This window comes from Haliotis rufescens, unplaced genomic scaffold, assembly GCF_023055435.1.
Source record: "Haliotis rufescens isolate VD_foot unplaced genomic scaffold, xgHalRufe1.0.p SCAF_4, whole genome shotgun sequence".
Taxonomy (NCBI): domain Eukaryota; kingdom Metazoa; phylum Mollusca; class Gastropoda; order Lepetellida; family Haliotidae; genus Haliotis; species Haliotis rufescens.
In genome coordinates, this window is record NW_025964112.1 from 34,266,352 (window position 1) to 34,283,943 (window position 17,592).

The 17,592-nt window shown below is 37.7% G+C and overlaps 1 protein-coding gene across 1 annotated transcript in view; it reads right to left on the minus strand.

The window, feature by feature from the left end:
• LOC124149874 overlaps positions 1-17,592 on the minus strand; it is an 89,535-nt gene that overhangs the window by 40,435 nt on the left and 31,508 nt on the right. Inside the window, exons 11-17 of the mRNA XM_046521705.2 lie at positions 15,693-16,172; positions 11,428-11,589; positions 10,564-10,725; positions 9,412-9,616; positions 7,017-7,201; positions 2,225-2,392; positions 511-741 (exon numbers count right to left, since the gene is read on the minus strand). Of these exons, the coding sequence (XP_046377661.2) occupies positions 511-741; positions 2,225-2,392; positions 7,017-7,201; positions 9,412-9,616; positions 10,564-10,725; positions 11,428-11,589; positions 15,693-16,172 (1,593 nt within the window). The remainder of the gene's footprint in view (positions 1-510; positions 742-2,224; positions 2,393-7,016; positions 7,202-9,411; positions 9,617-10,563; positions 10,726-11,427; positions 11,590-15,692; positions 16,173-17,592) is intronic.

The window sequence follows — 17,592 nt, forward strand, 5'->3', positions numbered from 1 at the left end:
AGTGAATGATGACAAATACAGAGGTGTAGGGTTTCTGCCATGAAACATAACAAGAAGGGGGTAGTAATTGTTGTATTATATGCAATTTCCATGAAAAAATAAGGCTCGTTGCTGTTTTGTGTAGATAAACTGAACTTCATTGTAGCAAAAAAAAATGTGTACATGTATTTGCCGTTTACCAAACTACATAGTTGTGCATACACATGTACTCACGCAGACGAATTTGCATGGTCAAAGGTTGTATAAAGCATAATTCAATCAAATGTGAGGATTCAAGGGGATTCCCCTCTCTGTCAAGGGGGTCCTCCCTCGCTAGTCCAAAGCCCATTTTGTTGGAACACTGATGCTAATTGGCATCTGGTGATTACACAGGATAATTGAAACTGTGCAGGCTAGAAAACGGAGAGTTTGAATGTTGTTTCCCTTCCAAGTCACTGTCATGGTCACACAATAATTTCATGGTGCAAAACTTTCCACATTCACAGTATATTCTCATCACGGATCACGTACCTATTTCCACCTCACAGAGTTCTCCTCTATAGCCTGGAGCACAGTCACATTGATATCCCCCTCCCGATAACAAGCATGTGGCATTATTTCTACAAATATTGTCTTTACACAAATCTGGGGGCACGTCACATTTTTCCCCAGTGTAACCTCCTCTGCAAACACATTTGAAACCTTTGCGGGTTGGAATGCAGATATTGTCTCCACACGGATCAGAAGCACAAACATCAGGCTCTGTTGAAAAAGAATATTTGTTCAGTTAATGCAAAACAGAGTTTCAGAGGTACAGAAGCTCACCTTTATTTGGAAAGATATAACTGAGAGGTTAGAATATGCTTTTGTTTGTTTGTTGTTTAACGCCGCACTCAGCAATATCCCAACTATATGATGGGTTACAATATGATAAACTGATGTTTTGCTTCTTTTTCATTCAATGTAATAAACTGTTAATTTACTTTTCAATATTAGTGATGGGAATTGTTGCAGGACCTATGATAGAATATATATAATGGGCATTCATTAATAGCACAATGGAGAAGTGTTAGCTGTTAAAAAAGAACAGAAACATACACCGTGTTGTGTTGAAAATACCCAATTTTGTCTGGGGTTATTTTTCATCTTTTTACATTATCTGAAATTATGGGGGTATAAAGATAATGTAGAAGCATATGAAAACAATTATTATTCACAGCAATGAAATGAGGCATAACTTGTATCCCATGTATACACAGAATATTACAAAAAAAACTATCTCCAAATTGTATTTCTAAATTCTATTCTTAAAGTATTTTGCTCTTGTCGAGTCATTTGGTTAAAGTAACAACTTACATGGATACTGTCTTGTATAATCTAACATGAACATCTATAATATTTTTTATCAATGCCATAGGCTGTCCATGTGACCCAGTGTCTCTTACTGTGTATTTTAGTTGTTGGAATTTTCGGAATTAATTAGGATACAAAATAATACTGAACCAAACTTGCTGTCATCAATGATATTCAAATATTTCTGACAAATATTTCTCATATATTGATATATTCTCATATATCTATAACAATCCAATATGCAAACAAAGGAATCCTTGTGTGAGAATGAGACAGGGTACTCCCATGGAAAATATTCTTTCAAATGTTGTTTTTTTTAAATATGTGTATAAAAAATGCCTGCTCAAAATGCAACTTTCTATTAAGGGCTGCTAAATTAAATACTGATTCATTTTAATATCAAGATTTAGTCAAAACAGTGATTTGGTTGCAATGTTTCAAAAATTAGTACAATTGGACTGTATCCCATCTGGATACAAGTATATATACTGATAGAAAAAATAAGGGAACAATGAAAAATATAGGTGTCTTCGTGTGCATTGTTTCCAACTCATATTTGGTAGACAAGGCTGGGAACCCATGATAGCGTTTCATTTTACTGTGTCTAAAACTAAGTGTTCCCGTATTCATTACCATCAGTATATATAGTAAACTGTGTGAAATGTCAACAACGACTGCCACATAACTTCACTTCATTTTGTTCAACTGTTTCCAAAAGATAAACTTTCACTTTTACCTCAAAGTGATGGCAAACATCCACCCATTGTTTCCAAATATTAACCTTTTAAGAAGGAATGACTTTCTGTCATCTGTGCTTAAAAGGCTCATTAAATAGTTCAATTGGACTATTCTAGCAGTTGAACGAAAGACAACTGTATATGTGGATACTCACTGAGACAGGTGCTTGGAACAACTTTATACACTCTGGCAAGAGCATGCATGTTGATCTGTTCAGAAGAAAAGATGGTGTCATTGCGACGAGAGTCGCAGGAAGTACTGAGACTCCTGATGACATCAGCCTTATCCAGAGGCCAGAAATTGAGGTCCCGAATGTACATGTCTAAAAAGGAAGCATCGATAAATAATATACTGTTCATTGTTGTCCATTATATTTGATATTTCATCCAACTTTTTCTATGAGGATAACAAAAAAAAAAAAACATAAGGCAATGTCTTTATTAAATATTGATCCACTCACCCTTATAATGAATAGTACCCCATCCCACCCCTAAAAAATTTCATTCTGTCAAATGCAAATTAAAGTATTCACCTATTGTTTTCTAGCAGATGAGTCAATATTCATCACGTGACTGGTCAATACTGATCATGTGATAAGTCCATATTCGAGGTCAGTGTCAGTCACTTGATTTCGTGGTCTACAGTGAAATGTATTGTTATACCTCTATTAAGAATCTTGCAGTTCCATTGGTTAATCAATACCACCTGACGAAACAATACATTTCAATTAAGACCCTAAAATGTAACTGACACTGGCCTCGAATATTGACTCGGCGGTCTGAATTCCACGGGTCCTTGTTTTCGCATATTGGCCTCATCAAGAGTAATTATTTGTATATTGTTTCGTCATGTGGATTAACCAATGGAATTGCAAGATTCTTAATAGAGGTATAACAATCTTACATGTTTACCTGGCTTAGAAGGCCAGAATTTCATTCTTATCATGACTGCAATGACACACTTTGTAACTACAGAGGTACATGTGCATCAATGTCAAAGGTTGAACAAAAACAACAAAACCATTTTAAATTTACTATAAATCTCTGCTAAAAGCAGATTCCATTGTTCGATTCCAACATGTTTATAAATCACTATCAAATTGTGATGGTACCAGTTGTTCGTGAAAACGTGCCCAAACCCGTGCCTCCCACCACAAACACATGCAGTCAATTGTTTATCTTAAAAAAAGCGGGAACATATGCTACAAGTCTAAACAGCGAATTGCATCTGACATCATTTTTGTCACTGATGTATCAAATTTGGAAATGTCATCCGCAAGCTTTTGAAAGCTGTTGTAACCTTGATCAAACAACTGAGCAAGAGTTGAATGACACTTTTAAAAGTCCTGGTAGAAAGGGCATGCTTGATTGTACCTCAAAAGCTGTAAAATGCACACACCTGAGGCTGGAACTGATGGAATATTGCTCTATATAAAGGGAAAACAATCTGATTCTTTACGCATTGATCCATCAGTGGAAGGGAATAGCCTATTTGACCTTTTATTAAATTTATATCAGATCATTGATATACCTGAAGCTTAGCTTAAACTTCTTGGCCGAATGGCCTTGGTCTGAGCAGATTCAAATGCATTAAGAAACAGATCAGCAAGAAGGTGTCCATGAGGATGCCTACTTTATGCTAAGTGTCTTACCCAAAATTTGATATACATGTAGATGTAATCGATGAGGAAGTCGAGCATTTCACATATTGTATTCTCAGTAAACTTCAGATGACATTTGCTTTTATGGCTGACAAAATTGCCCTGAACCTCTGAAGATAGATTTGTCACTATATCTGTGGTCACCTGGCGCAGTAACAAATGCACCATGGATCAAAGATGAAGTTTGTCATTTGGGATAGTGGTATACAAAGTTAAAAAATCAAATGTTTTGACAGAATTGAACTTGGTTCTTGTCTGAGACTGCACAATTTCAAGCAAATCCTTTGCGTTTTGGATAATTGACATGGTTTTAATTCAACTTGTCTCAAATACTTTCTGTGAACATAACGAAAACCCCTCCTTTATGTTATGGTTATGGTTAGTCATGCCAAATATCAATATTAAATTATAAATTTAACTGTTGTGGGACACACCACATTCTTAATGCACATTTTTCATTATGGTAGAATTTTAATAACATCATAGATGTAAACACAATGCATTTGCAATAAATACTCACACGCAAAAGAAACGCTAGTCGAGTTTGCAGTATACATAGAGAATCTCACCCTCGTGTCTTTTGAATTCAAATATATCAACACGAGTTGATAAAAGTGGAAAAATTCCGAGGCTTGCCGAGGATCTTTGCCGATTTTATCAACGAGTGTTGATATATTTGATATCAAAAGACACGAGGGTGAGATTTTATTTATCATCCAACATCATGCGTCCAACATTTTCAATTTGTAGACAGTAATTAGCAGTGTCTTCAGTGTACAAATTACTGCTAACAGCTTCAGTTGCAGAGCCATTAGTGACGTCATTTGATTGTGACGTCATGGTAACCAATGACGTCACAATGGTCTGCAAAGCATTGTGATGTAATTTCATTGCAGCGATATCTACAGTGTAGATATCGCTTGATCTTATCCAAGCGATATCTCCTGTGGGAGCCAGTTTTGGATGATAAATGTTATTTATTTTCAACAGTAAAGACAAGAAATACTAATAGGGAAAGATTGACAAAAAATTGACTGAAGACAGTTTAATGGATTAAAAGGCAGATGACATAATTGGTTTTTTTCAAATGTTAAGGGCTTACACAGTTTCGGGTCAATACCAAAAATATGTCAGTCAATACCTGGTGTGACCACCATTAGCATTGATCACTGCCTCACATCTCCTGTACATTGAGTGGATCAGACGATTTGTGAAGGCCCTAGGGACCCTCCTGCACACATCCAGAGCAGCTGTGCGTAGTTCATCGGCAGCTGTAGGGACTGGGCGCACAATGTGCAGACGTCTTTGAGCCTCATCCCACAAGTGTTCGATGGGGGTTCAGATCAGGGCTGAGGGCTGGACACGGTAGAACACGGATGTTTTGTTGTTGCAGAAAGGCCATGGTAGCTCTGGCAACATGGGGACGAGCGTTTTCCTGCTGGAAAATGTGTTGTTGATGTTGTGCAAAAAATAGAACAACGTGGGGTCTGATCACTTGGTCGATATACCGCTGAGCAGTGACGACGTGTCCCCGACCTTGACAAACATTCAGGAAGCACATGGGTCCAAGTCTCGCATTAAGTCCAATCCCTGCCCATATCATGACGCTAGGTCCACCCCATAGATCCCTTTCCACAACATTTCTGTCAGCGAAACTATCACATCGACGCCGCCAAATTCTGACTCTTCCGTCTGCATGGGAGACACAAAAGCGACTTTCATCAGAGAAGATGACACGCCTCCACTCACGATGACGCCAATTGTGTTGACCCTGTGCCCACTGAAGTCGTGCTTGTCGATGCCGTGGTTGGAGAACAGGATGACGTGCTGGTCGGCGACATCTGAGGTTGTTGGAATGGAGACGTCGGATCACAGTGTCCCGGCTAAGGTGTTCCTATGGTCTGTCGAGCACTTTCGCTTGCAGTTAGGAACGGATGTCGCTGGTGTTGACAGGTAATCTGCCGATCTTGTCGAGGTTTGGTGACCCTAGGACGACCGCTCCGAGGAAGGTCATCTGTGGTCTGTGTAGCATTGTATCGATGCAGGAGACGGTAAATTGTGGTTATGTTAACATTGAAATGACGGGCAACATCTTGGACAGACTCTCCAGCTTCCAAACGTCCGATAGCCTGGTTTCTCTGAATTTGAGTTAGGCGTGGCATTGTTGACCAAGGAGTGGTAGGCCCAAGAATCGGCCACAGTTTTATACCCTATACTGTTCGTGACAGTTCGTGCATTTCCGATTTCGCGAGAAATAGGTGCATGATACCCACATATTCATTAAAATGGTGCCTTTTGGCGATTCGTTTTTTATGTCGCGTTTTTACTCGGGGCTTCCAAAATGCAACCAAAAATATTGATAACACCATCAGGCTTCACTACATGCTAAAACTTATGGTTCCGTGTTTGTTACCTATTTGCTTAAAACCACTTGCGTTTCTTTTGCGTGTGAGTATATCTGTTAATATTACTGAATGTGATATCATTCAGTGATATATAATGATTAATTTAATAATAATCTTAACATTGTAATATTACAAAATAGCAACGTGAATCTACTTGTCTACTTTGTTTCCTGCTCTGTCATTTTGACTTTTTCAATTGCGACTGCTATTCTATAGTCTACCACCTATTCTACGAAAAAACAATTTTAAAGTTAATAGTAACAGCCTCATGTTTTCAGAGGAAACTTGGAAAAAGTAACACTTACGAAGGACAGGCAATGCTCACCATGACATAAGCTAACTTGAACTTAAGGTACTACAGATACAAAAGCTTACTTTTATTCAGTGATATCAAACAATAGTTATTATTGTTAATAATTCAAAGAATACTACCTCTGTTACATCAACGTCATAAATCATGTATTTTGGCTTTCATCCCACAATATAAATCTTATAAATATAATTATGTTTCTAGGTTTGTCAGCACCATACCCGTGCTCGTGGGTTTCACCGAAGTGGTAAACATCTTAGACCTGCATCACTTCGGGCTTTCCTCCCACATTAAGCTGACGCGCCATGATATAACTGGAATAATGTTAAAAGCGGCGTTAAACCCAACTCACTCACTCACTCACTCACTCACTATAAATATAAATTTTCAAGAGAAGTCCGCTTCACTGTCAACTATCCATAATTAGTTGTGCTACTCATACTATCTCCCCTTTGCAGAAATGCCGTATTCAAATACCTTATTTTAACAAAACTGCATCATCTCATTTTTTCAATACCTGATATCATAAACCATTGGACCCTATGTACAAGACAAATGGAAAGCGACTCACATGCATGATCCCTGATAGCTATTGACATAACTGATGTTGTTGGCGAAGGACACCTGGGTGCACTTTCATGATGGCTTTCTGCCACAGCCTTCCCTCTGACATACACAGTGATTCGCTGTCTGGACCATACCACAGCAACATGAGTCCAGGTGTCGTCCATGATGTCCTCCACAATTAGTTCATATCTGGAGAATGACAATAACATAGAACATAAGAAAAGTACTAGTCATATAAGGAGAGTGAAGTCAAGTCTTTGGGGGTTTTGAATTTCATTTACTGATCAACTAGTACCTTGGGCTCTGCAAGAGCCTATTTCATGCCATGTAATAATGGCTCATGATGTCACAATAATACCAAGAATGGTACTGTAAATGTTGGTGCTTTCCACTTTTGAATTTAAGGAAGGCAATTTATATCCTTCTTTTCGTTTTCAACTTTTATTTATGAAAATTGATTAATGATGAAAATCATACTAGTTGAATCTATGAACAATGGCAAAATCATCAGCATGTTCTGTTCCATCTGAAATTCAAACCACAAAACAATACATGTACTGGGATAAAGTGCAGAAGTCCCAAGATGTATGGATTAAACTAGCAGTACAGACGAAGGGCCTGAAAGATTTCAGAAGAAAAGTCTGACTATCTAACTATTTTGCTGATAATGAAGATCATGATGACTGTAAAAGAACCAAGGAACATTGTTCAGGGAGCTTGGTGAGCCACAAATTCAGAGTTACCACTAAAACTGGAAGAAAAAAATATTTAGTTGTCTTTGTTGAAGCTATGCTATGATTCGACAGAATGTATCTAAATGGCCATGGGTAAAACATTATCTTGATAAAAAATTATGGATAACTCTGATATTATCATAAAAGAAGGGACAAACAGGGCTTCATAAGGACAAAATGCTTTTCATGCTAGAAGATCACGAATCACGGCCCATCTTGTGAAAATAAAGAAAAACTGGTAAAACGTAAATGAAGGTGCTGTTGGATAAAGATGATCTTGAAATCAGTGAAGCTGAAAGTGACTATCTAAGACTCTAAAACTGAATACAGTGCTTTTTTGGTCTCCCCAAGATACATAAGAGCAGAACTATTCATGCAGATATTAAAGGAAGATGTCGTTGATCTATTAACAACCTTCTTGATCTTAAGGTCTGACCTATAGTTGGCGGATCGAGACAAACTCCTCCAAGAGAGCAGAAGGTAGGTGGTTCGATCCCCGGACATTTCATACCAAAGGACATTAAAAGATTATACTTGTACTTACCCTGCCTGGTGCCTGGCATTAAGGGGATAAAACAAGGACTAGTCGGCTCAGAGTAAATATACTGTGTCTGAGTGGGGTATTTATGTTAAACTGCGGCATGGTATATCTGTGGGCTAGCACTATAAAATCGGCATCAGTCCGACTTGTACAAGCAGCCAGATACACAAACACACGTCGCTGTATAAGTGCAACAATCTTGGACGCGAAGTTAACCCATTTTCACCTCACTTCAACCTCACCTGACCTATATTGCATTGGAAAATTATCAGCCGATGGATTAGTACTCCACTCAACCATGACCTATGGGATTATAAGCTGTATGACAAGTGGCGGGTCTGACAAATGGGGAGACACCATTAATGTCACATCTCCCATCTTTCTTCAGTTTTGTCAGTAAACTGTAATAGTACTTTGCTTTATTATGACATCTTCTTTTGCAATGCACAGAAAAGCTTTATGAGGAATTAAACAGTGTCATTCCAATCTCATTAAAATCAGATCTTCGTTCTCGCTACCGCTAAACAAAGTCCGAGGACATCCCATTACGGGTCACATCAAACCGATCTTTCCAAACTTTGACCGACCAATGGAATGACTGACAACAAGTCAACATTAGTCAATCAGAAAGCAGCTTTCTCGTGCTTTACGGCACTAGTTTCAAACTGCTGACTACGCTTTGAAACATATTTCGACAAATTCTCATTTAAACATTTGAAACTGAACAAAAGAACATTCTGGAATGGCGAAAAGATGTCCTAGATTGTGTGGATTTAGTCATAAAGCCCGTAACTGTTGTTCGGAAACCCTGTGTTAAAGTTTTCGAAGTTACATGATACAAAAACAAATTCCAACTGTCACTATTATAATCTAGTAAGCGACGCTCTGATAAGTCGGATGAAAGGTAATTCTGACATGACCCGTAATGCAATGTTCCCAGATCTTTGTTCAGTGGTAGCAAGAACTAAGATATGATTTTAATTAGTTTGGTGTCTTACACACTGGTATTTTCATGCTGAGTAGGCGAATGAGAAAAAGACCCCAAACAACTAAATTAGCTTTGGTTGAGGACACAAGTTGTTTGATGAAATTGGATACAAACCCTGGACACTAAAAGAATGTACCTGTTACTCAGGATCACTTTGATGTCTGAAGAGATGGACACTTCAATCCCAGTTTTTGTTATAGGACTGTAGATCTGGAATTTTATACCACCATAGTCTGGGTCTTCAACTTTAATCCACAGAGAAATTGTAAAGTCACAAATTGAGGATTGAACGCTGCCTTCTACTGGAATTGTAACAGGTCCTTGAAACAGGATATCATAGGCTGAAAATATATATTTCATACATAAGTGGATTAACAATTAAGACAATATTTAAATTAGAAGATTCATATCTCATAATGGTGTCAATATATAGGTGATATCTTCACTGCATTGACTTACCAATTTAAAAACCTAAAACCACAAGGCCATGTAGCTCCCTTAATGTTTTATCAACAGAAAAGTCATACAAGGTCAAAGATGGAAGGCAAAAGAAATAACAGATGTCTCTTTTAAAGAGCCATCCTCACAGCATGTTCATTAAATTATACATAACTATGCAGAAGGCCGAATTACATGTATGACGCATGTATGAGGAATTCTGTGAACAGATTTTACAGAAATAACTGCTAGGATCAGAAACATTATATTTCAGCATCATCAGAGGTTTAAGAGGAAATTTAAAAAAACATCACTTATAATGTTATATTCCGCATGCCACATACATGTACTTACTGCATAAGAAATTTCATAATGATACATGCCAAAAAGGCTGAGTAATGGGCAAACTAACATTTTTCATAAAGCTGAAATTATGTGAGCACTTATTCCAGACACCAAAGCTGTACCAACATTCACATTGTTAGGTAAAAGTATCTTGCCTCAAGCTAACATGATGAAGAGCCTTAAAGCATTTCTGCTCTAATCACTTTTCATTCCATTCTAATGATATCATTTCTGGTTGGGAAAAGACATACCCTATGCAGTACAATTCTAAACCCACTATAATCTTTGTTCTTCTATGTGACTCCCTGAGAGAAATGACACTGCAGCAATACTGAAGTGACAATCTACATGAAAAAGATGCTTCACACAGTGTTTTTTATGAAAACTAATTCAGAAACCAATCTAAAAGACAAAAACATTGCAATGACAGAGAATTGTACAAAGCAGTATGTCTCAAATAATACTACAATGATTGCATATGTTGATTCTGTTCAGTATGTCTCACCAATGCAGAGTGATGATGAAGAAGCACCTTCATCCAATGTTGTTTTGCCAGGGGGACATATGAAACACTCCACCATATTATGGCGATCTTGATAGGTACCACGTGGGCACTGAGTACAAGGAACTACACCATCCTTAGAGTACGTGCCAGCCACGCACATAACTGAAACGATAGTACAAGAAAGGTAAAACATTCATACACATAGTAGGTGGACCAAATGTTGCAATCTTTAATCCTGTTTCATCTCCTCGAGGCTAAGGGAGTTAACTGACTCTAAATTTCCAGTTTGTGGTTCGTGTACACATTTCTTTTGGACACACGTGTAATTGTTGACTTTGATAATCTGTTTGACCCCCCTTTCTAGGAGATAAACCCACGATTATGATGTTTTGTTAAATCCGTCATGATGATCCCATGATCCACTCATCACCAACATGTATATTTCACAATAAAACATTGTCCTGTCATGATGTCATTTCTGGAGATTTGAACATGTGCTCGCATGATGCCCTTTCTAAACTGGATGATGCTAATTTTGATAGGGAAGAGTCTAGTGAATTGTTCCCCATAGATGAAGTTCTGCAGATAATTGACGTGTGAAAATTGTGATAATACCAAACTAACCTCCCCCCCTCATACAATTGACTTGTCCCACATTACCGAGGTTGGTTTGTATTCAGGAAGTCATCCTGATGGGTAAATGTTTTTTAAGCCTCCACATTTTATTCACATCATTGAAAACAATTTACAAAATGTTGATATCTCATGCAAGAAATTAACGACAAGTGGAAGTTGTTATTTTCTTAAATCAAAAAATATTTTGGGAATCCGAACATCTGTGCGTGTTTTATTTATCACACCTACCTTTGCAAGATGATTTGTCTTGATTAGCAAGAGTTAAGGTGGTCTGTCCTTCTGGACACATTGAACATGTGACTTGACCCTGAAGTTCTTGATATTGTCCATAGGTGCATGCCATGCACTCGTCTCTGGTAGAATTGTAGTAGGACCCCTTTGGACAAGGTACTGAATGAGAGAGTGGTTGTATTAATCTAAATGATAATGACCCACCACTGGTTAGACTCAGTCATCAGAAAAGAAAGCCATATACTGTAAATCTTGAAATTAACACACGCATTTATGTCTCTAATATGACTATTGATATTGAGTCGCATTTTGGGCTAGGGATCAGCAGTTGTATTAATTTGGAGACGCATTAGGTCCAAGATTTACAGTATATATTACAAACAGGAGACCACATTTTTTCCAGTTGTATCACAGGTCCCGGTTCGCTCACCAGCTTAAACTGCACGGTCGTCAATCACCCAAGCCCCTGGGACTGACAAATATGAACCTGGAAATGGAGATGGCGGACTTATATCCACAAATTACAATTGCTGAGAGTCCGCCCAACTCTCAAGAGAACCAGCCCAGTTCTCGAAAGGGTCGGCCCAATCAAAATGAAGGGAATCCCTTCACTCTGGTCACCAGAAAAAAACTGCCCCAAAAAACAGCCAACATGACTTATAGTCAAGCCGCACTAAATGTCCCTGGACGTTTTCAGGACAGATTCACCTTCTCAAGAACTAAAAAAGAAAGTCCAGGCCAAACGCAGTCAACAATATTCTATACGAATATACAAAACTGTCGGACCACGGGCAACAGGTGGAGCTGTGTTGGATCCCCTCTCACATAGATATTCATGGAAATGAAAAAGCAGACTCACTGGCGAAGCTAGCGCTAGACAAAGCGGATATACAACCTATTCCCTTTAATAAACTAGGGATAAAAAGCAAAATCAAAGCCACTATAGCAGAAAGATGGCAAGTCCAATGGGACTCAAGTAAGATCGGCAGATGGCTATACAAAATTCAACCCAAGATACGACAAAAGCCAAAAGAAAAATTGAAATTGTCATCTCATGCCTCAAACTCGGTCACAAAAAGCACTAAGACAAGGTTTGTTCATCTTGTAATCAGGCTGAATCCATTGCTCACGTGTTACTAGAATGTCAAGATCATGCCCCTGCAGGCTCGGTTAAAACAAGAATTGCAGTTAGATCCGCTATCTGTCATAGATCTCCTAAAGCCAAGAGATGCAATAGCGAAGGCCAAACTAACTCTATTTCAGAGAGATGGTAGCTACTCATACATATATAAACAGAGCACCAAGGATAAAAATGAAATTATATTAATATAAGAAAATATAAATCATATCAATGCAAAAACCGAAATTATGCGAATACCAAACTCACAAAATATATGTGTAGCCAACTAACACCCGTGAGTCCCAAAGAGGGACAGGTCAGCCGAAATTGCTTCGGCAGAAGGCGACCTCTTAAACACTTGCAACAACAATAACACATATTTTTACTATCTCCAGTGATGACCAATCATGACACATTGAACAAATCTGAAACTGTGCCATTTGGAACATTGATGGATTTAACTCTAACTTGAAAAGTAGCAAGGATGTGACTAAACTTCATTTTTGTTTTCAAAACTTTATGTCATTGCATAAGACCTTTTAGGTATGAAAATCTAAAAATTGATTTGGAAAAATACTGAGTAAGAGTGTTGGGCATTGTTTCCGACAATCAAATTCACTCTGCTATGGCAATGTATCTCACCTTGATACGAAACTAACCTTTAAAATGTCAACAAATAGAGCCAAAATGCAAAACAAGGTCCAAATTTAAAATATTGCAAAAATAGAATGTGTTGAGCCTCACTCACAAGAAGGATGACTGACAATGTGCCATGACATGAGCTCACTTGAACCTGACTTAATTGTCCTTATGGCCCCAATAGATGCCTGTCAAGGTCCAGTAATGCAAATCTGATAGAATCAAAAGTTTTCTCAGTCATGACAAGAACCTAGTTGGGAAAGGCAAGATCAAACTCTCATCATGTGGGTGGTCAGTTATGCTCAGTTAGTTCAAATTCATGTAGTTTTGGCCAGAGCTGTCAATACCCATTGACTAGTGATAGGACAATGTTAGGAGCTAGTGTGATGTTACCAGATACCTTTAGTGGTAACAGAGTGGAGGAAATGTGAAAAGTGAAAAGAAGGAGTTGAGGTTCAAGTTAAGGCATCAGAAATTTGAAAGCCTGGAAGATGCTTCCTGTAGGGAGTGGAAGGCCATTGAACTAGTCAATGGAAAAGAAAGGAAGTTGATATATGGGTCTGTTGGTCACCAAGTCATAGTGCTCAGGGGCCAGATGGATAGGCAGGCAAGGAGAAGAAAGCATCTTTACATTCCGAGATCAACGACCTTAAAACCAAGTTGTCAGAACTCAGGACTTTGCAGGTTACGCCTGCACAATCAGAAAGAACTAATCAGTAGAGGTGCGAATATTGTAAACAAAGTGGACAGGAAGCAAACAAAAGAAGGAGGGTTGCTGGGTTTGTGGATGAATGGGACATATTTCTCTGGTATGTAAACAGAAATGTCGGTCTCAATCACAGTAAACAGGATATTCCCAGATGTTTAGGAGCTTAAAATAGGCTAAGTTTTCAACTCAGGATCATGGATCATACAACAACAGGCTGTGTCTCAAAATGCTGTGGATTCCAGGGGTCAGGGAAGTTTATAAATACAGAGTTAGTTATCCCAGATACGTCAGAAACATGTGGATTGTCTGTTGGGGAGCAGCATGATCCATGTCTATCCATCTGCTCCCAAATGTTCGGCTAACTGTTGAGCCAACCTCGCCTACCCTCCACCCAAGCCTTAATACTATGCAGTGGCTGCTTTGTATTTGTCATGCAAATAACAATCTCCAATGCACTAAACTGATGATTAAGTGATCTATTAAGCGGTCAACTTATATGACACATGGCTCTCTGCTTTCGCAACTACCCTCCATTGACGACAACTTTTATAGTCTAGTCAGGTTGTCAATGAATAGAATCAGTGTCTCTATGGCAAAGTTCCAGGACTTTGAATCAGTAAATCATCTGACCATAAAAGATCTTACTTTTCTGTTTGATCCTGGAGAGCCCACTGAACATGAAAGAAATCCTGCTCTTGAAACTCAAATGTTACCACTGGTTTTCGTACTGATATCTGGAGCAGATCTAGTATATTGGGTTTTACGAAAGTAACGACAGATTAGACGACGTTAACACTGTATGTAACGTCAAAGCATATGGTGTCAATGGAAGTGGAAGGAAATCACTTATAGAAATGGAAGTGACATCACAACCGGAAGTGATGTCATTGACCGGAAGTGACATCATGAAGATGCCAAACATCACGGTATTTACAGTGAAAGTATCAAGGGATATATATCCATAAATATAGACATGGGTTGCCAAAACGAAAGCTGCCTAAACTAAGTAAAATACTCATATATCCCAGCTTATAGGTTTTCGAACCCTAAGAAGTATTTCTGATTACTTGTCCTATAATAATCCCAAAACTCCCAATAAATTAAGTCTTACCTTTGAGAATATATATTTCTGTTAAGATTTGGACCGTCAAATGACCATGTCTTGTCAATTTTAAAATGATAATGCCTTGCTGAGCTTTAATAAAATGATTGTCAATGTGATTGACAACTATAGTGAGCTCCTATTGAAATGTGTAAATATTGGTTCATTATTGTATATGTATGACAGGGGCAGTAATGAAGCCACAATATTGTAACAACCTCCAGCTGTTAATGAGAAAAGGTGGTATATGGAAGGGTGCCCATATTACCCAGAAATAAAAACTACGTTCTGTGACCCGATTGGTGTGGAGGGAGCATGGGCTGCACAGCGGCAGTATATTGTATATCTCACTACAAATAAACAATGTGAGAACTTGACCATGGTGTTTTCCTTTGCTTTGAACATATATAGACCCAGATTCAGACGGCTCTTATGTTTAAATATATGACCCTACGGAACCAGCGTTACACAATTATATGTCAGACATATTCCCCAGGGATATGTAGGAAGCAGAGCAGGTATGATGTCTCTAATATCTGTAAAAAGCGCATTGTTTTCCAACTGTGGTAGCAGCAATGGCAGTCAAATATGAGCTTACTCATTTTGAAGACTTCTGTGAGTGTGTAGGAGGGTTGATTAACAATTGCTACATGTACCATGATCTAACACATTTTGTAAGTACCGATACTCACCACATGAATCTTTGTAGAAGAACCCAATTTTATGTCCTGGTTTACAAACAGGAATTACATCTCTCACTCGAACTTTTGAGGCCTTGATAAGCCGCCCACCAGCATGAAAACTTGATTTTGCTATTCTTACTGCAATGGACTTCAATTTTGAAGAATAGAGTCTCTTGTTTTCAGAAAAAGATTTTGACAACACTTGAGATCGGAGTACAATTTTAAAAGAAATGTAATTAGATGTTTTTCTCTGACTACGACTTCTACCACTGCGTGTTGCACGTTTTCGGCGAAAGTCCAACAAGTCATCATCAACTTCATCCCCACATTTGATCTTGACATTGTCAATATGACAATATTTCTCTAAGCAAGCATTTATTGTTTTCATAGCATTCAGGAAGTTGTTCCGGATTTCCTCCTTCATAACATCACATCTTCCAGTGAAGTAGTATATTTCATCCATACGATACCCTTCACTTTCTTCACGGTCTGAAATGTAACAATTTTGCATATGATTAAGTACATAGCAAATAAATGACATTTAAATTATATTCAGCTTATAATTTTAAAACACACTAGGCTGCTGTTTTGTGGACTTTAGGGCCAAGGTAAATCCTGCCATTTCTATGCATGAACCTGATGAGTGAAATCCATGCAGGAAAACTGAAGCTAATCAGATATAGAGGCATGTGCTAGAGTGCAACAGAGTGGGTGTTTGTTGTATTCAAGAAATAAACGAGTGGGAGTTGTTTATCTCCCTGCAGTGTCTTATTGCACGATAAACAACGACAACAAGTCATTTATTTCTTATATGAGATATCATCATTTTGTACAGACTCTTTTAAGGTTGTCAATAAATTGTACAAGCTTTAAAACATTTTTCCGTTTTTTAAATAATGATGACACCATTGATATATTTCAATTTCGGCAATGTTGGACAACTCCATTTAATTTACAAAGGAGGTAGGTTCGGTATTCTCACAATTTTCACATCAATTATCTACACCTTTTATCACTTTTGGGTGCGATCGTTTGGTCATATCGTTCATCTACACTGCCCAGCTACATCTACAGAGAACAACTCACCAGACACTCCCCTCTAAAAAATAATGTCGTCCAATTTACAACGTCATCAAGTTGCGAGCACATGTTCAATCCCCCAGCAATGATGTCATGATCGAGAAATGTTTTATCGTGAAATATAAGCTTCGTTCTTTAACTGTCTTTGCGATTTATTGCGTAGCTATCTTATATACAACAGTAATGTGGCAAATTCAATGTTCAAAGTAAAAGAATATATAAGCCTATTGTATCTAAATAGATCAATTATTTTATCCATTAACATCAAATCTTATTTATTTATTTGATCTTGATTATAGAGAAGATTACGTCTATAAGGTTTGGTCCATTACCACAACAGATAAATCTTGTATGTGTTGACTAGCCATTTCCACTCCAGATGCGATGGCATTCAAAGGACAGACAGTTTTGCAACATAACAAATAATAGTTCAAACAAGATATATGTTAGCATGTTATCTAATTTTTTTGTATGATAACATCACAAGAGTTACTTAATTAAGTGGAAAATAGCAAGACAAAATTCAGATTTTTGGGATGTTTACGATAACATAATGGGATACAAATATTTCTCTGTTCTTTAAAAAACAGGCATGTAATGAAAATCATCACCGATGTTTCTTGTATCCCATAAAGGACGTAGTTTATTTGTTAATGGTATTTTGTTCCATCTGCCTTTTTCATTTGAAAGTTGATGATTTGAAGTTAAAAAAATGAGATATTGGTATTCTATATGTAATCCAAAAATGTAGGATATGGTTTAAAATTTAAATTTGAATAGCTTATATGAAGTACATTTTGAAGAATTTAATATTTTGTTTCTCCATACT